This window comes from Pelophylax lessonae, assembly GCF_965119305.1.
Source record: "Pelophylax lessonae genome assembly, chromosome: 12".
NCBI lineage: Eukaryota > Metazoa > Chordata > Amphibia > Anura > Ranidae > Pelophylax > Pelophylax lessonae.
The window spans coordinates 97,808,810-97,833,086 of NC_138779.1; the positions used below are offsets into that span (position 1 = coordinate 97,808,810).

Below are 24,277 nucleotides of genomic sequence, written 5' to 3' on the forward strand. Positions count from 1 at the left end.
TTTTGCAATTCTGTAGACTTTACTGTATTTGTCATGGAAAATCACTTTGCGCCACTAGTATGTTGGTGGTAAGCTGCACGTTATACAACAGTAGACCGTTATTGCAAATGAATATGTAGAGTAACGGCGCTAAAACCCCCCCCACATAAGCATATAAAAAAAACAAGGTGTCTATATATGCATAAAAAGCCGGCTGTTCAATACTATTGATACACAATAAAACAAAATAACAAATTATATTGCACAATGATAATAAAAATTATAAAACAGTATCAATAGTGGAGCATCAACTGGAAAAAACGGAATTTTTGTAAAATCTTACCTGTAAAATTCCTTTCTCTGAGTCCTCCGACAGTCGCCGCCCACTTCATATTCATCACCAATGGGGTTATGTCCTTTATTCCGTAGGAGTAGCTAGGCAATAGAATATGTTAGTACAAAGACTTTTAACATATCCCACCCCCAGGGGGTGGTCCCCTCAGTACATAACCCTCCACTTCCTGTATCCAACTCAGTTTCAGTGGAATAGCAGTAGAGAGTACATCAAAACCCCAAAAGAGGGGCGGGGGCGGCGACTGTCGGAGGACTCAGAGAAAGGAATTTTACAGGTAAGATTTTACAAAAATTCCGTTTTCAGTGTAAACATGAGGGGTGGGAAGAACACAGCCGCGCCCAAGGCAACGCCGTCTCCCCATCAGAGAAAGGAACCTTACCAAAGGAAGGAAACCAGTTGGGCATAAGAACAAAACACTCGCTCAACAGGAGCAAGAAAACCCAGGGAAAAAACAAAAAATCCCAAAAAGCCAAAGAACCCGTAACAAGGGCTCTAGGAAACTGCCGCACTAAGAACCTTGCGGCCAAAGGAAGCATCAGCCGATGCCTGAACATCTACTCTGTAGAATATCGTGAAAGTGTGTACGGTCGACCAAGTCGCCGCCTCACACACCTGGGCCACAGAGGCCCCATGACGACAGGCCCAAGACGTACTCAGAGATCTGGTAGAGTGCGCCTTCACAGGTACAGGGGGAACTTTCCCCCTCAAAGCATAGGCCTGATCAATGGTCCGTCTGATCCATTTGGCGATTGTAGAAGCCGACGCCGCCATGCCCTTCCGAGGACCTCCCGGAAGGACAAGCAAGGCATCCGACTTGCGAGAAGACTCAGTCGATGTGAAATAGACTCTAATCGCCCGGACAACATCCAAGGAGTGAAGCAACACCTCCGTCGGATGCTTCGGCTTCGCGCAAAGCGAAGGTTTGACAATGTCCACATTGAGATGAAAGTCCGAAACCCTTTTTGGAAGAAAAGAAGGGTTAGGTCGCAAGACCACCTTGTCCAAATGCACAACCAGACACGGAGACTTGTAGGACAAGGCTGCCAGCCCCGACACTCGACGAGTCGAGGTGATAGCCACCAAAAAGGCGACCTTCTTGGATAACAAAGACTGCGAGATCTCCCTGAACCTTTCAAAAGGAGCACGCTGAAATACTGATAGAACTAGATTCAAGTCCCAAGGGGTAAGAGGGTCCCTCCTAGGAGGGATCAGATGACGTACCCCCCGCACAAAAGTGCTAACCAAAGAATCAGATGCCACAGGCCGTCAAAAAGGAACGGCCAAAGCAGACACCTGACCCTTGATCGTGGCCAGCGCCAGACGCTGGTCAACACCCGTCTGAAGGAAGGGCAACACCCTAGACACCGATAAGTGTCAGGAGAGAAACCCCTGGATACGCACCAGGCAAAATACGCCTTCCAAGTACAGTAATAAACCTTCCCCGAGGAAGACTTCCTCGCATTTATTAAGGTGTGAATGAACTCAGGGGAAAGACCCCTGTTCTTCAGGACCTCGGTTTTAACAGCCAGGCCGTCAAGGCCAGCGACTGTAAAACAGGATGGAAGATCGGTCCTTGCGACAGAAGATCTTCTCGAAGAGGCAGACGCCACGGGGCGTCGATTGCCAGATTTACGAGGTCTGCGTCCCAGGACCGGCGAGGCCAGTCCGGTGCCACAAGAATCACCGTGGTCGGTTCCGCGAAGGAACCTGGACAGCAATTGAATCGGCGGGAACGCATACATCAGTTGGTACTGATGCCACGGGGCAACCAACGCGTCCGACGCGTCTGCCCGAGGATCGCACTCCTTGCCACGAACCGTGGTACTTTGTAGTGCAGACGAGACGCGAACAGGTCTACCTCCGGAAGACCCCACCTCGCGCACAACATCTGGAAGACAGCCGGGTGAAGGGAACATTCTCCCTGGTCCAGGGTTCGACGGCTCAGATAATCCGCCTGCCAAATTTTCACCCCCGGAATGTGACCTGCCGATATTGCCGGGACATGCGTCTCGGCCCAAGACAGAATCGCGGCCACTTCGAGCCGCCCGGGCACTCCTGGTGCCCCCTTGGTGATTGATGCAAGTCACCGCCGTGGCATTGTCCGTCTGCACCCGAACCGGGTAGCCGTGAAGATTGTCCGTCCAACGACGAAGACAGAGGAGTATCGCTCGCAGTTCCAGAACGTTGATCGGAAGGGAGGATTCCTCCGTCGACCAAACACCCTGGGTGGACAGAACGCCCAGAACACCACCCCAGCCCGACAGGCTGGCGTCCGTGGTGATCACCGTCCACGAAAGGGGACGAAAAGACTTGCCCCCCGATACTGAGGGGGATAGAAGCCACCACAGAAGATCCCTTCTGGTCTGAGAACTCAATGACATCTGGAGATCCAGAGACTGCGGACGCCCGTCCCACTTGGACAATATCTCCGCTTGGAGATCCCGCGTGTGAAACTGGGCGAAGGGAAATCGCCTCGAAAGCCGAGACCATCAATCCCAGACACCGCATGCACGTCCGAATGGACGAAGATGGAACGTCCCTGAGGGACCTGACTGCCTCCTGAAGAGCTGCGAGTTTTTCTTCCGGCAGGAAGACCTACGCCTGGACAGAGTCCAGAATCATACCCAGGTAAGAAATCCGAACCGATGGGCACAATGTCGACTTTGGAAAAGTGATCGTCCAACCAAACTCCTGCAGAGTCTGCAACGTGACGGACAGATCCTCCTCCAGACTCTGGCTGGTCGCAGACCGAACCAGAATATCGTCCAGATACCCGAAATGCCCTGGGCCCTCAACAAAGCCAGAACCGATGCCAGCACTTTGGTGAACACCCTTGGAGCAGAGGCGAGACCAAAAGGCAACGCCACAAATCGGTAATGATCTTCCGCTATGGCGAATCGAAGGTACCTCTGGTGACCCTCGAAAATCGGGATGTGAAGATACGCATCTTGCAAGTCGATGGAAGCCATGAACTCCCCCGGAACCAGGGCAGCCACCACCGACCGCAGGGATTCCATGCGGAACTTGCGCACCCGCACAAGGCGGTTCAGCGCCTTCAAGTCCAGAATCGGACGCACCTTGCCCTCCTTCCTGGGCACGGTGAGCAGATTGGAATAGAACCCCCGAAATCTGTCCCGATGAGACACCGGGACCACCACTCCCTGAGCCCTCAGGTCCTGCACCGCTAGATGCAGGTCCCGCAAACGCTCCGGGGATAACAGAAGACTTGAGGGAAAAAATCTGCTCTCCGGCCGAGAGAGAAACTCGATCTATTGGCCAGATCGAACCATTTCCTGTGAAGTGGGTGAGGGCGCCCCTTCAGGCCGCACTGTTGTGGGCCGCAGAACCGGATTGGCCGGACTTTTGCTTACCTGCCCACGGCTTCTTGCGGGAGCCTTGACCCTTGGACGGCTTGTCCCAAAATGTGACCGAAAGGCACGAAAGGACCCCTGAGGGGGCCGAAAGAAATCATTCTGCTTTCCAGGAGCCGTCTTAGTCTAGTGGGATTGAGGTAAGAGCGTGCTCTTACCCCCCATGACCCCTTTAATTAGGGCATCCAGGGATTCGCCAAAAAGGCGAGAACCATCAAACGGCAGATTGGCCAAGGTCTTACGTGAAGATTGATCCACAGACCAACACTTCAACCAAACCAGGCGGCGAGATAACACCGCCACACTGTGTACACGTGCAGCCAACGGAACCATATCCAGGTCCGCATCACACAAATACATGACACCCTGGTGGATTTGATCCACCATATCCAAAGTCGCCTGGGGGGCAGAATCAGCCACCAGGACACGCCCAAGCACCTGCGTCCAGTTCGCGACCGCCTGGGCCGCCATAAGTGAAGCAATAAAGCTTTCAACATAGAACCCATAATAGAATAGGTACGACGGGCAAAGGACTCACTTACCTCTCACATGGCGTGGGGGACCCGCACAGGCGAACAAACCGCTGCACATGAGGCAGGGAGAGTCGCATCCAGGACGCATCAGAAGGTGGGTTGAGAAACCGCACAGCGTCCAGTGAGGTAGCCACCTCACCTAGCATCCCTGCACGGAACAGGGATGGGTCGTTCAGATAACTCAGGAGCGATACCTGACTGAACGCTCGATGGCGGGCTGAGAAGCCACTGACCCACAGCCTGCTACCAGGGGGGTCAGCCCGAGACGCAGCCCGCATGATCCTCTTCATCAGAAGAACTAACTAACGCTGGTAAAATAACAGCTAACCAGAAAGAGAGAAAAAACTCAAATAAAATCCAAAGAAAGGAAAGAGAGCTGAGACAAGGTGCCCCAGCACAGAAACTTCCAGCTACTCCTGACAGCTAGACAAATGAAACTGAGTTGGATACAGGAAGTGGAGGGTTATGTACTGAGGGGACCACCCCCTGGGGGTGGGATATGTTAAAAGTCTTTGTACTAACATATTCTATTGCCTAGCTACTCCTACGGAATAAAGGACATAACCCCATTGGTGATGAATATGAAGTGGGCGGCGACTGTCGGAGGACGTAAGAGAAACATGGATTCATGAAAAATCGTTTGTGCCAAACCAATCTATTAACCTTCTACGATGAAGTGAGCTGCCACCTAGATAAAGGAAAGCCTGTGGATGTGGTGTATCTGGACTTTGCAAAGGCCTTTGACACCGTTCCCCACAAACGCTTACTGTACAAACTAAGGAAGGTAGGTATGGACCATAAGGTGAGTACCTGGATAGAGAACTGGCTCCAGGGGAGAGTACAGAGGGTGGTGATTAATAGGGAGTACTCTGATTGGGCGGGTGTGGAAAGTGGGGTCCCCCAGGGTTCTGTCCTGGGACCAATCCTGTTTAATTTATTCATAAATGATCTGGAGGAGGGGATATCGAGTACAATCTCAGTATTTGCAGATGATACTACATTAGGCATGCCAATATCTTCTATGCAGGATGTGGAAACCTTGCAAGCGGACCTGAACAAAATAACGGGGTGGGCAACTACATGGCAGATGAGATTTAATGTTGAAAAATGTAAAGTAATGCACTTGGGGGCCAGAAACCAAGCTACTCACTAGGGGGGGATCCTCTGGGTGAGTCTAAGATGGAAAAGGACTTGGGGGTACTGGTAGACAACAGGCTTGGCAGTGGCATGCAATGCCAAGCCGCCGCAAGCAAAGCCAACAGAATACTGGATTGTATAAAAAAGGGGATTCACTCCAGAAATAAAGAGATTATTCTCCCGCTCTACAAGACTCTGGTCCGGCCACATCTGGAGTATGCTGTCCAGTTCTGGGCACCGGTCCTCAGGAAGGATGTGCTGGAACTGGAGAAAGTCCAGAGAAGGGCAACAAAAATAATTAGGGGAATGGAGGACATCAGCTATGAGGAAAGACTACAAGCACTGAACCTATTCTCTCTGGAGAAGAGACGCTTGAGGGGGGATATGATATCAATGTACAAATACTGTACTGGCGACCCGAGCATAAGGAACAAACTATTCAGAGAAAGGAGATACAATAAGACACGTGGCCACTCACTAAAACTTGAGGAAAGGCGGTTTAACCTTAAAGTGCGTAAGGGGTTCTTCACTGTAAGAGCGGTAAGGATGTGGAATTCTCTTCCACAAGCAGTCGTATCAGCAGGGAGCATTGATAGTTTCAAAAAACTATTAGATGGACACCTTAAAGACCACAACATACAGGGGTATACAATGTACGGTTAAAAGCAAACACACACACACACACACACACACACACACACACATCATAGGTTGAACTGGATGGACTGATGTCTTTTTTCAACCTCACTAACTATGTAACTATGTAATCTGAGTGCCAGGATAATCATAAACAATATTAATATTATCAGGCGATGTAAAAGGCTTCTAGTAAGTAACCATCAGAAGAAGAGAAGGTGCAATAGTGCTGGAAAAGTCTCTAGTGCTGTGATGACTATGTTATGTCCCTTCGCCGATCACCACAGGTGTTCAAATGGTAAGAAAACTCACTTACCAGATACCGTGGATTCCTGGTGGCATACGCCAACAAGTAATCAAAAGCGCTCCTGGTTCCCTCTGGTGATCCCATTATCTGGGATCACCAGAGGGAACCAGGATCCATTTGAGGGACCATCATTTTAATACCCCCTGGGTATTTCTGGTGAGTTGGCTACCTACCTAAGGGGTCACCGAGCACCTCACGTCACTACCCACCACAGGGGCACCTCCAGTGTATATTTTATACAAAGATTTTTGTCACTTTATCCACCTGTGGACTTTGTATACCACTTAGTCACTTTATTGGATTAACATCCAGTCACTAAGTCACTTTTATACTTTTGTTTCACTAACATATGCATTTTTTTCTTTTCATTTATTTGCTCAAATCTGTTATTTTATTGAACACACACCACTTTGTGTATTTTGGATATCCCTACCCATATATTTATTTGTAAGCACTTGGTCACTTTACGGATTAATTTGGGATATTTATACCTATATATATTAATTTTCTGATAGCACTTGGTCACCTTTATTGATTGACATTTGTCACTATTGGTTTTACCACTCATTTGTATAGCACTTTATTTTTACCACATATTTTAGCCCATTGTATCTTCTCTATTGTGCCATTTATTATCCATTTTTGGTATTTATATTTATTGTACACATTTCTTGCACTATACATCACCATTTACATTAATTTATATTTAGTAGGCAGTGCCATTCCATTACCTTTATTTTTACAACCACTTTACAAAAAACTTTATAAAAGTGTGCCCTGACGACCAGGAGGTCGCCTTGCAAACCTGCATCACTGACGCTTGAAGACGGAAAGCCCAGAAGACACTAAGCCCCCTAGCAGAATGCGCCTAAACAGTGAAAGGAGGAACCTGACCTCTGATGCAATAGTCCTGAACCACCGTCTGATCCATTTGGAAATGGTCGCAGAAGAAGCAGACAGCCCTTTGTGAGGTCTGTCCTTGAGCACCAATAGAGAGTCTGAATTCCTAATAGACATATGCCGGTTTTCGGTAATTCGATATATCGCGGTATTGCATAGCCACGGTATTGTTATTGTGGCATTTTTAAAATACCGAGTTTCTCTGCTCCTGGGTCTGACTTGTGAATTGATACATTTCAGTGAGCTGGATGTACAGCTCTCCCAGTAACTATAAACAAAAATGTTTACATTTGTATCTTTTCCTTTCCTCTGCCAGGGAGAAAGGAAGTTTAACCTCTTAAAGACTGGACACTTGTTGCTTGCAAGTTAAAATCAGTTTTTTTTTTGCTAGAAAGGTACTTGGAACCCCCAAACATTTTATATATTTTTTTAGCAGAGACCCTACAGAAAAAAATGGCGATTGTTGTAATATTTTATGTCACACTGTATTTGCGCAGCAGTCTTTCAAACGCAATTAATAGACTTAAATGAATAAAAAAAAAAAAAAAAGTAACAGTAAAGTTATCCCAATTTTTTTTTTGTTACACAGAGAATCGTGATCTTTATTCCAAGCTAAAAAATTGTGATTCTCATTTTGGCCAGAATCGTGTAGCTCTAATATATATATATCACACACACACGCATAGCAGCCCACATTACATTATTATATAGCCATCAAGCAGTGTCTGGCCTACCTGGTGATGACTGGTCCTGGCGCTCTGATCCGATGGCCTGGTCTTTAAAGGGGCAAATCCTTGCGATCCAGAAGTGGTTAAACCTGCAGGAGGACCGGTGTTTTTATCTATTAATGACTTTACTATTGCTTTAGGCCTGGTTCACATGTATGCGGGTTGGTGGTTCACATGTATGCGGGTTGGCGGCCCACATTTGCACAGGCATAGCAGTCCATTGATTTGAACGGGCTGCTATGCCTTCATTTTCCGCAGAAAAAAGGTGCATGCAGCATTTTTTTAAAATTCAGTGGCCTTGAAATCCATCCTGCTTTTGCACCATGCGACTAACCTGCAGTTCCTGCTCTGGGAAGCTTTCTGCATTTTTTGTATACGTGGGCACGGCATTTAAAAACAGTTTGCGTGTGCAGCAACGGCAGGTAAGTCGCATGGTGCAAAAGCAGGATGGATTTCATGGCCACTGCATTTTTTTAAATTCTGCATGCACCTTTTTTCAGCTGAAAACGCAGGCATAGCAGCTCAAGCCCATTAACCTCAATGGGCTGCTATGCCTGTGCAAATGTGGGCCCCCAACCCGCATACATGTGAACTAGGCCTAAAGCAATAGGCATAGCAGCCCATTGATTTGAACGGGCTGCTATGCCTGTGCAAATGTGGGCCGCCAACCCCCATACATGTGAACCGCCAACCCGCATACATGTGAACCGCCAACCCGCATACATGTGAACCACCAACCCGCATACATGTGAACCACCAACCCGCATACATGTGAACCAGGCCTAAAGCAATAGTAAAGTCATTTATAAACACCTCCTTCAGGTTTAACCACTTCTTGACCACAAGGATTTGCCCTCTTAATGACCAGGCCATCGGATCGGAGCCGAGCGCCAGGACCAGTTATCACCAGTTAGGCCAGACACTGCTTGATGACCTATTTTAGGCCTGGTTCAGAGTCTGTACTGACTGACTATATAATAATGTGCATAAGTGAACCAAAGCCCCTAAATTCAGCAATGAAATTGAAGTGAGGTGGAAATTTAATAATTTAAATTTAATAATAGAATACCGTGATAATACCGTATACCGTGGCAAAACCTTAATCAATTAATCGCAGCATGAAAATCTGATACCGTCACATGCCTAATTCCTAAAAGACTCCGTAGCTGCCAGGTACACTGCCCGGACCACATCCAAGACATGTAAGGCAATTTCCTTCAGATGTTTAGGCCTGGGACACAGGGAAGGCAACACAATGTCTTCATTCAAATGACAGTCAGAGACCACCTTAGGAAGGAATGATGGACAGAGGCAAAACAACACCTTGTGAAGCACCATAAGGTGAACGCCAACAGTTCCGACACCATGCATGCAGAGGCGATAGCCACCAAAGAAGGCCACCTTCTGGGGCAGAGTAAGCAAAGAAACCTCCCAAATATTTTCAAAGAGAAGCTTTAGTAGAGCTGAAAGCACCATTAAGATTCCAGGACCACAACGGAGCCCGCACTGAAGGAACCAAATGTCAGACACCCTGAAGAAAAAGGTATGCACCAGGGAGTGGGTGGCCAAAGGTCCTTGGAAAAAGACCGCTAAAACCCGATACCTGGCCCTTGATGGTACTCAAGGCCAATTTTTGTTCAACCCTTGTTCATTTTTGTTAAGATCCGATCCACCCAGAAGGAGCGAGGATGAACCCCAAGAGACTCACACCATGCAATGTAAGTCTTCCACATATGATGATAGATCTTCCTAGAGGCAGATTTCCTAGCTTTTAAAAGCGCAGGAATCACAGATTCAACAAACCTCCACCTTTTAGCACCTGACATTCAACAGCCAAGTCGTTAAAGCTAGCTACTGTGAAACAGAATGGAAGGTTGGTCCTTGGGACAGCAGATCCTCCCTGAGAGGAAATCCCCAAAGAGCATCATCGAAAAGCCGTACCAGATTGGCATACTAAGACCAGTGAGGCCAGTCTGGAGCCACTAGAATGACCGGAATCCCTTCTGCATGAATCCTGCACAGGAGTCGTGGCAGAAGTTTGTGAGGGCTGGATCGAATCGGTCAGCCCACCTTAGAATGCTGGCTACTTACAGAGCCGCCAGGACACTTCATGTGCCCCCTTGGTGATTGACATAGACCAAGGCCGTGGCATTGTCCAAATTAATTAGTACTGGACACCCCTGAAGACGATTGTCCAATGAGCCAGACAAAGTCTGATCGCTCAGAGCTCCAGTAGACTAATCAGCAGTCTGGGCTCTGCCAAGCATGTCTGTGCTGAGGACGCCTCCCCACCCGCACAGGCTGGCATCCGCGGAGACAACCATCCAGTAAAGGAGGAGAATGATTTTGTCGAAGTGCCAGAGAGCGAAGCCACTTCTAGAGACTGTGGATCCTTGACCTATTTCAACAGAATCTTTTTAGCAGAGCTCTTGTGTGGAACTGTGCAAACAGACCGCCACAAGCGTGGACACCATCAGGCCCAGCACACGCATGCAAGCCTGGAGGGATGACTGTCTGTTGAACAACAGAAGCTGTATTGCCTCCTGCAATATCTGGAGTTTTTCCCAAGGAAGAAACACTCTGCCTGAGGCAGAGCCCAGAGTCAGACCAAGATAGGCCATTTTTTGTGGAAAGAACCAAAGCAGACTCCTGAATATTTAATGTGTAAAGCGCAATCTCCAGTAGTCCATCGGAGCAGGTAGAAGCCAGTTCTTAGGTGTCCTCATGAGACGTTTAACTCACAGGCCAGCCCCTGTTCAGTAGGGGTATGTCGCAGCCAACCTAGCGCGGAGCTGCGGTGTGCACGCACTCGCTGGCCTGGCCGGACTGGGGGGATCCAAAGGATCTATATTATCCATTTTGTTGCCCAGTCCGGCACGTGATTGTATTATTTTGTTCCTGTGAGAACTACAAAAGGAGGAAAAAAATTCCATTCAAAATTAAAAAATTGCCAGGACCAGAGATCCCAGCAAGGAACTAGTTCCTTACTCTTGAAAAAGGTAGAAAAAGTCAGAAAAAAAAAAACAGAGAGCCTATAGCTGAGAGTGGGTATATACCCCCCTGGGACTGCCCATAGGCATAGTCAAGCTTTTTCCTGCCAGTCAAGCTTTTTCCTGCCTAGTGTCCTACACCTGTAGGGGGCAGTATAACCCAATAGTTAAGAAAAATCAGGAGCTTTGTCCATCAATGAACAAAACAGAAATACAAATTAACTAACCCCATTAAGAACAGTTTCCTCACATTTCTTCAAGGCAGTTAAGAATGACAAGGTAACCAACAACCCCCAGCATTCTGACTGGACAATCACATTTCATAGACCATATCAACACTCTGCTCTCCCCTCCTGTCAAGTTCTGAGTGTTAGATTCTGCTCCTCCCTATCTCAGTATGACCACTGCAACACTGCTGTGAAGAAGATAAAAGAAAGCCAATATATACTTAGGCTTATACCAACAGCACTGAAAGGTGAATTTAAAATGTATTACCAAAAATGGAATACAGTAAACCCCCCTCCATTGCGGGGGTTACGTTCCGGACCCAGCCGCGAAAAGTGAAATTCCGCGAAATAGAAAAACCCTATTAAAATGCATTGTAGGCATGTTTTTTTTTACTGTCACTGTAAGTGTAGAAGCATTTTAAAAGGTCTTTAAACACACTTTTAAAACAATAGTAACTCATTTAAACACATAAAAGATACTAAGAGACATAGCAAGAGCTATGGAAAACACAAAAATATTTCATTTTTAATGATTTATATAGTAAAATAACATTACAAAAAAAAACGCGAATTACCTGGACCGCAAAAACTGAACCGCGATGGAGCGGGGGATTACTGTAAAGGGATTTTTTTTTTATATCTTCAGATGTAATATAACAGGCAAAAAAACAGTAGGAGGAGGAGACACCTCAAAGACATTACCTGGATGATGACATTCTCTGCTCAAGGCTATCGCTCAAAGGTAAAGAATCAGTTTGCTCCAGTGTAGACTCCTTATTCTCATAAAATTGTAGTCTAGCTCTAAGCTCAGCGACCTAATTAGAGAGAAACTATGTTGATGAATAAATCCCTTTTCGACCCAGCCATTTAATGCTAAAAGTCCATGGAGAATAAAAAGAAAAAAAAAAAAAAAAAAAAAGAAGAAGAAAAACCCACACACACTGACAACCTTACCTCGGCTTTTAGCTCCTCACACACTGCTGCATATTTGCTGATATGGCAGTCTAGGTTAATCACGTTGCTCTTCAGCTACAAAGGATAAAATATTGAGAGAAATCAGATTTTAAATTATATTTTTAACAGGTCCTACTAACTGCTTTTATAAATAAAAAAAAAACAAAACACTAACGTAAGCCTAATGTTTTTGTATAATGTGAAAGATGATGTTACACCGCGTAAATAGATACCAAACATGTCACGCTTTAAAATTGCGCACACTTTTTTTTTTTCCTCTCCCCCTTCAGCAGATTTCTAAGTATCGTCTAAATCAGTGGTTCTCAACTCCGGTCCTCGGGACCCACCAACAGGCCAGGTTTGCAAGATAACTAAATTACATCACAGGTGATCTCATTTGCTGCTCAGTGATTGCAGTATTCTAGTCTGCATCCCCCAAGGTAATACTTAAAATCTGGCCTGTTAGTGGGTCCCGAGGACCGGAATTGAGAACCACTGGTCTAAATAGGTGAGTGTTTGATGAGTCAGATTTATGGCCGAGGGGGCTGTGATTTTGAGCTTTGCTTTGAATCCATCTCCTCCCTTTTTCCCCCCACATAGGCATGCGCTCAATTTTTTTTTTCCGGTTCACTCCGGATTTGAGTGCCCATCCTAGTAAGGAAAAAAAATGTTTTTTTTTTTTTACTAGTGCTCTTGTTTGTCTTGGTTGCCACTTATGATGGAGTCCATTTGCATGATTTCTCTTAACGCCAAAGGCCTGAACGTCCCGGAGAAGCGCCGGATGCTTCTTGGTGACCTCAATCGGTCACATGCATATGTGGCCTTCTTACAAGAAACCCATTTCAGATCCGGTTGTCTCCCCTTCCTCAAAAACCGTTTTTTCCCCTGTGTATATCATGCCACAAACCAGGACTCGAAATCCAGAGGGGTATCTATTCTTATCTCCAATAAGATTCCCTGGACACCCTCAGATAAATGTATAGACCTAAATGGCCGTTATTTGTTTTCGAAAGTCCGCATAGGAAATGTGGCAGTGACTCTTGCTACCATACAGTGCATTGTGAAAGTTTTCGGCCCCTTGAACTTTTGCCACATTTCAGGCTTCAAACAAAGATATAAAACTAATTGTTTTTGAAGAATCAACAAGTGGGTCACAATTATGAAGTGGAACGAAATTTATTGGATATTTCAAACTTTGTAAACAAATAAAAAACTGAAAAATTGGACGTGCAAAATTATTCAGCCCCTGTACTTCAGTGCAGCAAACTCTCTCCAGAAGTTCAGTGAGGATCTCTGAATGATCCAATGTTGACCTAAATGACTAAATAGAATCCACCTGTGTGTAATCAAGTCTCCGTATAAAATAAATGCACCTGCACTGTGATAGTCCCAGAGGTCCGTTTAAAGCGCAGAGAGCATCATGAAGAACAAGGAACACACCAGGCAGGTCCGAGATACTGTTGTGGAGAAGTTTAAAGCCGGATTTGGATACAAAAATATTTCCCAAGCTTTAAACATCCCAAGGAGCACTGTGCAAGCGATAATATTGAAATGGAAGGAGTATCACATGCAAATCTACGAAGACCTGGCTGTCCCTCTAAACTTTCAGCTCATACAAGGAGAAGACTGATCAGAGATGCAGCCAAGAGTCCCATGATCACTCTGGATGAACTGCAGAGATCTACAGCTGAGGTGGGAGACTCTGGTCATAGGACAACAATCAGTCGTATACTGCACAAATCTGGCCTTTATGGAAGAGTGGCAAGAAGAAAGCCATTTCTTAAAAGATATCCATAAAAAGTGTCTCCCAAGCCACCTGGGAGACCAAACATGTGGAAGAAGGTGCTCTGGTCAGATGAAACCAAAATCAAGCTTTTTGGCAACAATGCAAAACGTAAGTTTGGCGTAAAAGCAACACAGCTCATCACCCTGAACACACCATCCCCTCTTTCAAACATGGTGGTGGCAGCATCATGGTTTGGGCCTGCTTTTTTTCAGCAGGGACAGGGAAGATGGTTAAAATTGATGGGAAGATGAATGGAGCCAAATACAGGACCATTCTGGAAGAAAACCTGATGGAGTTTGCAAAAGACCTGAGACTGGGACGGAGATTTGTCTTCCAACAAGACAATGATCCAAAACATAAAGCAAAATCTACAATGGAATGGTTCACAAATAAACATATCCAGGTGTTAGAATGGCCAAGTCAAAGTCCAGACCTGAATCCAATCAAGAATCTGTGGAAAGAACTGAAAACTGCTGTTCACAAACGCTCTCCATCCAACCTCACTGAGCTCGAGCTGTTTTGCAAGGAGAAATGGGCAAAAATTTCAGTCTCTCGATGTGCAAAACTGATAGAGACATACCCCAAGCGACTTACAGCTGTAATGGCAGCAAAAGGTGGCGCTACAAAGTATTAACTTAAGGGGGCTGAATAAATTTTGCACGCCCAATTTTTCAGTTTATTTGTTAAAAAAAAAGTTTGAAATATCCAATAAACTTCGTTCCACTTTATGATTGTGTCCCACTTGTTGATTCGTCAAAAAAAAAAATTACAGTTTTATATCTTTATGTTTGAAGCCTGAAATGTGGCAAAAGGTCGAAAAGTTCAAGGGGGCCGAATTTGCAATGCACTGTATATACTCCAAACACTCATCAAGATATTTTCCTATGTAAAACATTGACTAAGCTTATGGAGTTCACGGAAGGCAGACTAATCCTCGGTGGGGATTGTAATATTCCCCTTAACCCTCATCTAGATACTTCTTTGGGCTCATCCTCGGTTCCCCTCGGCGTCAAAAAACGTTTGCACGACCACCAGTTGGCAGACGCATGGCGGTTTTTTAATGTAGATGAACGGGATTATACATATTTCTCGTCTTCCCATCAATTATATTCTCGCATCAATTTTTTTTTGATCCCGCACCGACTTCTGTCCTCGATACTCCGTGTCAATCGGCCATATAACTTGGTCGGATCATGCACCAATCACCTTGATGTTTTCCCTAGGAGGTGTAGCCGGTACTCCTGAGTGGCACTGGCGATTAAATGAGAGCCTCCTCCAAACTCCAGAGATCCTCCAAGAGGTCTAAACAGAACTTACAGCTTACTTTCAGACTAATGATACCCCGGATTGCAACTTTGGGATGGTCTGGGAAGCCTATAAGGCAGTAATCCGGGGGATTCTTATTAAACATGGCTCCCGCCTGAAGAAGGAAAGGGAAGCACAATTACAGAAACGATTATCCGCTATAGCTACCTTGCAACTGCAACATAAAAAGAACTCTTTCCCCCTCTACTGGAATGGAGCTCGCCCATCTTCGTCGACAGGTCGCGGACCTTCTCCGCTTTAAAGCAAAGCAGCGTTACAAACCTGTCAGAAATTGTCTTATGAGGCGGGAGACAAATGTGGCAAGCTTTTAGCTCGATCTCTCTTAGAATTAAGGACGCTGTCCGATGTCCCATATATTGTTAATGCCTCAGGGGATAAGCTCTTTCTACACTCAGATATTGCTGAATCATTTCGAATATTCTATTCCTCTCTGTATAATCTCCCTCCTCCTTGTGCCTCACAGGCACAGGCGGAGGAATACCTTACATCAGTCCAACTCCCCTCTCTTTCCACAAAGTCTAGACGAACCAATATCTTTGGCGGATTTACAAACGGCAATAGCGCATACTAAATTAGGGAAGGCGCCTGGCCCAGACAGGTATACCATTCAGCACTACAAAACTTTTCAATCTCAAATTTGTCCTTTAGGCCTCATGCACACTGGACGTTTTTACAGCTGCTGTTAGCAGCGTCAGACGTTTTTTTTTTGCAGCTGCAGAACGCCCATCCATGTTATTCTATGGCCTCATGCACACATAGAGCTTTTAGGAGCTTCAAGTGGCATAGGCGTTTTACAGCTCCAAAAAAAAAACCAGGAACTGTGGGTTCAGGAGCTCCAGCGTCAAGCTGCAAAAAACATCTGACGCTGCTAAAGGCTCCATAACGTTGCTTAACGTGCGTTAAGCCACGTTATAAGTTTTTTTTCTTCCATTCAAAATCAATGGTTCCCTATGGGAGCCATTCCCTATGGGAGCCAGCTGAAAAAACATATCTGGCATCATTTGACGCAGGCATCATTCAGATATCCCCACTTAAAGCCCAGGACGTCATAGGACATCTATCGGTAAAGGAAGTGGTTAAAACATTAAAGTGAGTCTTAAAATTCACCATATTATCCTCATCTTTTACACTTAGTTTACAGTATAAACACCATAACCCCCCTGCATGAAGTATAAGGTATTGTATGCATTATCCTAAAAAGGTACTGTATTTTGTGTGTGCAGCCAGGAAGAACAAATGCTGTCAGATTTATTAGAGCAACCACTAGATTCATAGGGTAGTTTATATAGTGGGAGTGTTTTGATAAGTCTCTTCCAGTAATTAAAGTGTTACAAAACCCATGACCCTGCATTCACTATATGTGGTCTCCCACAGTACACAGAACAGAAAGCGGTTTACATAACCGCAGAAGACCCCCGGAGAGGAGAAGACAGCAAAATACCCCCAGAGAGGAGAAGACAAGAAGGGTGGACAGCAAAAGAGCAGAAGACCCCCAAAGAGGACAAGAGCCGGATGAAGATTTTTAATAAATTTTCCAAAACGTCTCCTGTCGTTATTTCCATACACTGCATTTTATGGGGTGAATGAGTAGGGGTACAGTGTACCCCATACCCATTCACATAGGGAGGGGGTCCGGGATCTGGGGGGGCCCCTTGTTAAAGGGGGCTTCCAGATTCCGATGAGCCCCCTGCCCGCAGACCCCCACAACCACCGGCCAGGGTTGTGGGGATGAGGCCCTTGTCCTCATCAACATGGGGGCAAGCTGCTTTGAGGTGCGGGGTGCAGAGCCCCCCCTGCCCCAAAGCACCCACACCCCCCCCCCCCATGTTGAGGGCGTGTGGCCTGGTATGATCCAGGGGGGGTGGGACCGCTCGCTCGTCCCCTCCCCTTTCCTGGTATGCCGGGCTGCATGCTTGGATTAAGGGTCTGGTATGGATTTTGGGGGGGGACCCCATGCCGTTTTTTCGGCGTGGGGCTACCCTCAAATTCCATACCAGACCCGAAGGGCCTGGTTTGGAACCTGGGGGGGAACCTCACGCCTTTTTTTTTTTTCCCCATTTGGGCGTGGAGTTCCCCCTCAAGATTCTCACAGCGCAAGTCGCGCCGCAAGTCGGATCACCCTGATCCGACCTACGGTGCGACTTCCATTCAAATCAATAGGCTCCCATAGGGAACCATTGATTTTGAATGGAGGCAGAAAAAACGCTGCTAACAGCTACTGTGGCCAAACGTGCAATAACGCTAGTAGAAAAAGCTACTGAAAGCACGTTTTTACAGCTGATGTTTCCCGGCGTTATGTAAACCGCTTTGGAGCACGTTTTTATGACGCCCTGTGTGCATGGAGCCTTAATTTTAAAACTGTTTAAAGAACTGGGTCAAAATACCAACTTACATCCATCTACTCTCTTTGCGCACATTTCGATAATCCCCAAGGAGGGTAAGGACCCCTCTTTATGTGGAAGCCATCGTCCCATTTCTCTCCTTAACCACTTAAGCCCCAGCCCTATTTCGGACACTTTTTGTTTACAAGTTAAAATCAGTATTTTTTCCTAGAAAACTACTTAGAACCCCCAAACATTATATATACATATATTATTTTAGCAAAGACTCTGGAGAATCAAATGGCGGTCATTGCAATATTTTTTGTCAAGTGGTATTTGCGCAGCGGTCTTTAAAACGCCATTTTTTGGGAAAAATTTTGAAAAATCACATTTCACTGCATTTAAAAAATATTAAACAGTAAAGTTAGCCATTTTTTGTATATTGTGAAAGAGGATGTCACACTGAGTAAATAGATACCCAACATGTTACGGTTTAAAATTGCGCGCACCCGTGGAATGGCTATAAACTACGGTCAATACAAATCTCAATAGGCGACGCTTCAAATTTTTTTAACGGTTACCAGTTTAGAGTTAGAGTGTAGCTCTTTTTTTTAATTATTGCTCACGCTCTGGCGATCGCGGTGATACCTCACGTGTGGTTTGAACAGCGATTTCATTCGCGGCTCGACTTCCGTATACGTTTATTTTTTGTGCGTAAGCCAACGGTGACGGACAAAATTTTTTATTTTTTTTTTCCTATTTATTTTATTTTTTAACTTTATTACAGGTTTTTAAAAAAAATAAATAAAAAATTTGATCACTTTTATTGCTGTCACAAGCAATGTAAACCTCCCTTGTGACACCAATATGCAGTGACAGGTACTCTTTATGGAGGGATCGAGGGTCTAAAAGACCCTAGACCCCTCCACTACACTTCCATGTATGCAAAACGCAGAAAACAGCGTTTTTGCATACAGCCGTTTTTTAAATTTGCCGCCTTTTGCAGCACAGTAACCCGGAAATGACGTCATGGACGTCACCTCCGGGTTACGTCATCGGAGACCCGATCAAAGCAGTTTCCGGCTTTGATCGGGACTCCATCCAGCCGGCGGATGTGCCGGCTGGGTGCTCGGGTCTCCCGGGATGAAGGGAGGCCCGTTAAAAGTCACAGAAGGCGGCAGGAGGGGGGACGTCCCCTCCTGCTCACACAGGTAACGATCGAGCAGCTCCCGAGCATTGGTCGTTACCGACGGAAAGCCGACCGTTGGCACTAAACCACAGTACCGGGATGATGCCTCTAGCTAGAGGCATCATCCCGGTATAACCTCGCAAAGTTACCCGACGTACCCCTACATCACTTTGCGGTAAGTGGTTAATACGGACTTGAAACTGTTTACTAAGATCTTAGCAACGAGATTACAAGTTTTTCTGCCCTGCCTGGTACATTAGGACCAGGTTGGGTTTATCCCCACTAGAGAGGCGAGGGATAATACCATTAAGAGACTTTAGTGTTTTCTTTGTCTCAGTGGGTGGAAGTTAGAATAAGGCCCAGCTCACACTGGGGAGACGCTACTTGCCGGGGCGACCTCATAGGTGGCGGCGCGCTGCTCGTACCGTGATCTCGGAGCGGCCGGCACGGACTTCACAACATTGAAGTCTATGCAGGTCGCTCCGGGTCGCCCCAAAGAAGCTCCGGACCCTTTTTCTAAGTCGGAGCGACTTGTGTCGCTCCTATTAGAACGGGTCCGCAGCTTCTCTATGGAAGGCGACCTGTCAGGCGACCAGGTCGCCTGACAGGTCGCCCCAGTGTGAACGGGGACTTACTGTTTTAAGACTTGTCTGATAAACTGTACTCAGATAAATATTTTTATTTGGACATTGTAAACGATTTATGCCTATGGCTTGGTTTCTTTGTGATGTTAACATACTTACTAGCTGTGGGGCAATTGTACTCCACAGCATCACTACTTGTATGATTTTTTCTTCAATATAAATAAAGAATTTGAAAAAAAATCAAATTGCGCATACTCGTGGAAGGATGCCAAACTTCGGTACCTAAAAATCGCCATAGGCAACGCTTTAAATTTTTTTTACAGGTTACCAGTTTAGAATTATAGAGAAGGTCTTGGGCTAGAATTGTTGCTCTTGCGCTAACATTTGCGGGGATACCTCACATGTATAAATTGAATGCCGTTTACATATGTGGCTGCGACGTATGCCTGTGTTTCCTTCTGCGTGCGAGCACGCGGGGATGGGGGCACTTTAATTTTTTTTTATTATAGTTTATTTTTTTTTTACAATTTCCCTTAACATCCCTTGTAATAGGAATAGTGAATGACAGGTGCTCTTTATGGAGAGATCTGGGGTCAATAAGACCTTAGATTTCTCCTACAGGCTGGAAAGCCTGAAATAAAAAAAAATTAAAACATTTTTTTTAAAAAAAACACGATCTCGGCTATCCACTTGAGATCACAGCAGTATTGACAACTGCCAGGCCGGGCGTGACGTCATAACGTCGCGCCCGGGCCTCCGAGAGTCAGAGACTGCCGGGGACCATCTGGTCCTTGGCAGTCTCTATGGTGTACATCCGCCGCCAACAGATTCCTTCTCCGGCTCACTGATCCCACGGGTGAGCTGGTAGAAGCACCGGAGGGTGGCGGGGAGGGGGCGGGGGGGGAATGTCCCCTCCTGCCACCTGCAAGAACGATCAAGCGGCTGAACAGCCGCTAGGATTGTTCTCACGGTGCAGGGAATCGCCAGCTGAAAAAACATATCTGGCATCATTTGACGCAGGCATCATTCAGATATCCCCACTTAAAGCCCAGGACGTCATAGGACATCTATCGGTAAAGGAAGTGGTTAAAACATTAAAGTGAGTCTTAAAATTCACCATATTATCCTCATCTTTTACACTTAGTTTACAGTATAAACACCATAACCCCCCTGCATGAAGTATAAGGTATTGTATGCATTATCCTAAAAAGGTACTGTATTTTGTGTGCGCAGCCAGGAAGAACAAATGCTGTCAGATTTATTAGAGCAACCACTAGATTCATAGGGTAGTTTATATAGTGGGAGTGTTTTGATAAGTCTCTTCCAGTAATTAAAGTGTTACAAAACCCATGACCCTGCATTCACTATATGTGGTCTCCCACAGTACACAGAACATGGAAATGCAGTAGTTTTAGTAAATACAAACTGCTAAATACCTTTTCTCATCAGCAGTATTTAGCAGTCTTGTGACTTATCAGTGTCTGGTTAAAGCTTGTAGGAGGAGTTTTCATTCTCCCACGATTGTACTACAAGGATGCAGGACCCCTGAACCACTGTCTGGACAGTGCTGATTGGCCCTGTGTTGATCACATGCACCCAAGAAAGGAAAAAAACTCTCTAGCAATACACAACAAACTGAGCATGTGCAGCTTGTCCCCTAGCCTCTGTTCCATCGGGAGAAATTTTGGGGACTTTGGAAGAAGGGGACGATCAGAGAAGACAGGATAACAACTGAATTTTTTGACTTACCGTAAAATCCTTTTCTCTCAAGTTCATTGACAGACGCAGCTTCATATCTTCTTGACCATTGGGTTATGCTGCCCCCTACATGATTAGGACACTAGGCAGGAAAAAGCTTTCACCATGCCTATGGGGCTGTCCCTGCAGGCATAACCTCACACTCTGCTACACCCCTTAGTTTCATTGCAAGCACTGTTTAGAAGACAACAACCCCATTCCACTCATAATTAGAGGGGCGGGTGCTGCGTCTGTCAATGAACTTCAGAGAAAAGGATTTTACGGTAAGTTAAAAAATACAGTTTTCTCTATCATTCACTAACAGAAGCAGCTTCATATCTTCTTGACCATTGGGATGTCCCAAAGCAGTATTAGCATGAGGGGTGGGAAAAACGACACAACAATGAAAATAATTACCCAAGGCTAAACATAGCCAACCAGGTAACATGGAGCTCAACCAGAAAAAAAAAAACAAACATACACCCTCAAAAGAGAAAAAAAATTCTCTTTTAGACAGCAGCCTGCAAAACCTTGTGGCCAAAAGATGCCAACACATCTACTTTGTAGAATTGCTTGAACGTGTGCACTGATGACCAAGTTGCCGCCTTGCAAACTAGCATCAATGACGCCTGATGGCCCTAGTAGAGTGCGCCTTCACAGGGAAAAGAGGAACCTAACCCTTCAGCGAATGCCTACCGTCTGCCTGATCCATCTGGATATGGTCACAGCAGACGCAGCCAATCCTTTACGAGGTCCTTCAGTAAAGACAAAGAAAGCGTCTGATTAGGTCGAAGTATCACCTTATCTCTGAGGACCACCAAATCAGGTGAGCAGCAGGACAACGTCGCCAATTCCGACACTCTGCGGACAGAAGCAATAGCCACCCAAAAAGCCAACCTTCTGTGACAACGTAAGCAGAGGAATCTCTCTGATGTACTCAAAAAAACAGATAAAACCCCATTAAGATCCCACGAAATAACGGGGATCTCCTCGGAGGAGCCATCCTTCAATACATGGCTTTTAACAGCCATGCCGCTAAGGCCAGTGACTGGAAAGCAGGACGTAAGATCGGCCCTTGAGACAGCAGATCTTACCTGAAAGGAAGTCTCCAAGGAAGACTGATGACTGACATTACCAGATCTGCATACCAAGACTGGCGTAGCCAGTCTGGAACCACCAGATTGACTCTACCAAGCCGCCTGCCAAGTTTCACACCTGGAATGTGCAAAGCAGAAAGGGCTAGACAAACTTCTCAGCCCATTCCAGGAGCTTGGTCACCTCCCGGGCTGCCAAGATGCTCTTGTTGCCCCCTCGAGGAAAGATGTAGGCTACAGTCCTGGTATTGTCCGATTGAATCCCAACTGGACAACCCTACAAAAAAAAGAGTTGTCCAGAGACTCAGGCAAGCTTTATCGTTCCGAGTTCCAGAAAATTGGTTGGAAATTGACTCCAACGTCCAGGACCCCTGGACGCAGAGCTTCCCCAGCACTGCTCCCCCGCCTGACAGGCTGGCATCTGTGGTTACCACAGTCCAATACAGTGAAAGGAAGGACTTACCCTGGCATAGTGCTAACAAATGAAGCCACCATAACAGGGCAGTTCTTGTGTTGCGATTCAGCCCGAATCAAAACGTTCAAGGACTTTGCCTTGTAAGAGTCTCGAGTGAAACTGACCAAATGGAACCGCCTTTGAAGGTCCACACCATCAGACCCAAGGCCCGCATGCAAGTTTGCAGAAAGGACAGATTGATGGATAACGGCAAACAAATCGCCCCCCTGCAACTTTCGCAGCTTTTCCAGGGGGAGGACAACCCTTGCCGAAGCAGGGTCCAGAGTCCAGAGTTAGGCCCAGATAATCCAGACTTAAGGATGGTATCAGGACAGATTTTTTGGAATTGATGTTCCAACCGAACTTTAGCAGAGTCCGCACAGCAAATGTCAAGTCGGCCAACAGGGCTGAATGCGATTCAGCTCTTAGGAGGAGATCGTCCAGGTACCCCAGTACCATAATCCCACGTTGTCGCAATAATGCCAACCCCGGAGCCAACACTTTGGTGAAGATCCTGGGGCCCGATGCGAGACCAAAGGGCAAAGTCACAAATTGATAATGCTCTTCTTCCCCAATAAAGAGAAGAAAAACGCTCCCTGGAGTAGAGACACCACTACCGTGCGAATGAACTCTATTCGAAACTGCTGTACCCGCACAAAGCGATTCAGAGCCTCGAGATACAGGATTGGACGCACTATGCCTCTTTCCCTGAGCACAGTGAACAGGTTTGAGAAGAACCCTTGAAAACGTTCCCGAGAAGGAACCGGCACAAACACCCCCTTGCAATGGCAGATTTTGTACCACCTCATAAATCCGTTACCGGTCTAGAGATAGGCGTAGATTGGACGGGAGGAACCTGTCCCGACAGTCAAGACCAAAATCTGATCTTGTAACCAGATTGGATTGGTTCGTAGATCTATTTGTCCTGAATCAAGGAAGTCCATGGTTCCGGAAGGAAGCAAAGACGTCCCCCCACCCCTGAAACAGGTGAGGGCGTCCCTGCATGCAGACGAGGACTCGTCCTCGGATCCAGATGTGCCAGCACTCGGCTCATCCGACCCAGTCTTCTTGGAACCCCCAGAAGGCCTGAATGGCTTCACTCCCTTTTCCTCCGAACCCAGGTATGAAGGGGCCGCCTATGAGCAGTAAAAAGAAGGCCCCTGTCTAGCACGTGGTGCCTTGCCCTTAGAGGACTGAGGGAGAAGAGAACTCTTCCCACTCGTATGGCCTTTGATCAACTCATCCAGGTAGGATCCAAACCTCTCCCCCCGTAAAGGGAAGGTCAGAAAGAGCCTTTTTGGAAGCCTGGTCCGCAGACCAGCTCTTTAACCACACCATGCGTCTAACAGCAATCCCCACAGCAGACACTTTGGCCACCAAGGGAGCCGCATCCAACAAAGCATCACATTTATACAGCAGGGCTTGAGCCATTTGATCCATAAACTCAGTCAGCCCCAGGGAGAGCAGTTCTGTTTCCAAGACACCTTTAATTCAGTGACAGTCTGCGACACCAGGGTGGTCACAAAAATTGGTTTCAATATTGAGCCCGCTAACACATGTAAATTGCAGGACAGAGACTCAATCAGTCTATCAACGGGGTCCGTAAAGGCCGGGATTCTTCCACCGGGACCACAGAAGACTTAATTCAGTCTGGAAACTAGATAATCCA

At 46.3% G+C, this 24,277-nt stretch overlaps 1 protein-coding gene across 1 annotated transcript in view; it reads right to left on the reverse strand.

Moving 5' to 3' along the window:
* LOC309568122 (kinesin-like protein KIF18B) overlaps positions 1–24,277 on the reverse strand; it is a 183,133-nt gene that overhangs the window by 116,283 nt on the left and 42,573 nt on the right. Inside the window, exons 8-9 of the mRNA XM_082273725.1 lie at positions 12,118–12,192; positions 11,866–11,978 (exon numbers count right to left, since the gene is read on the reverse strand). Of these exons, the coding sequence (XP_082129851.1) occupies positions 11,866–11,978; positions 12,118–12,192 (188 nt within the window). The remainder of the gene's footprint in view (positions 1–11,865; positions 11,979–12,117; positions 12,193–24,277) is intronic.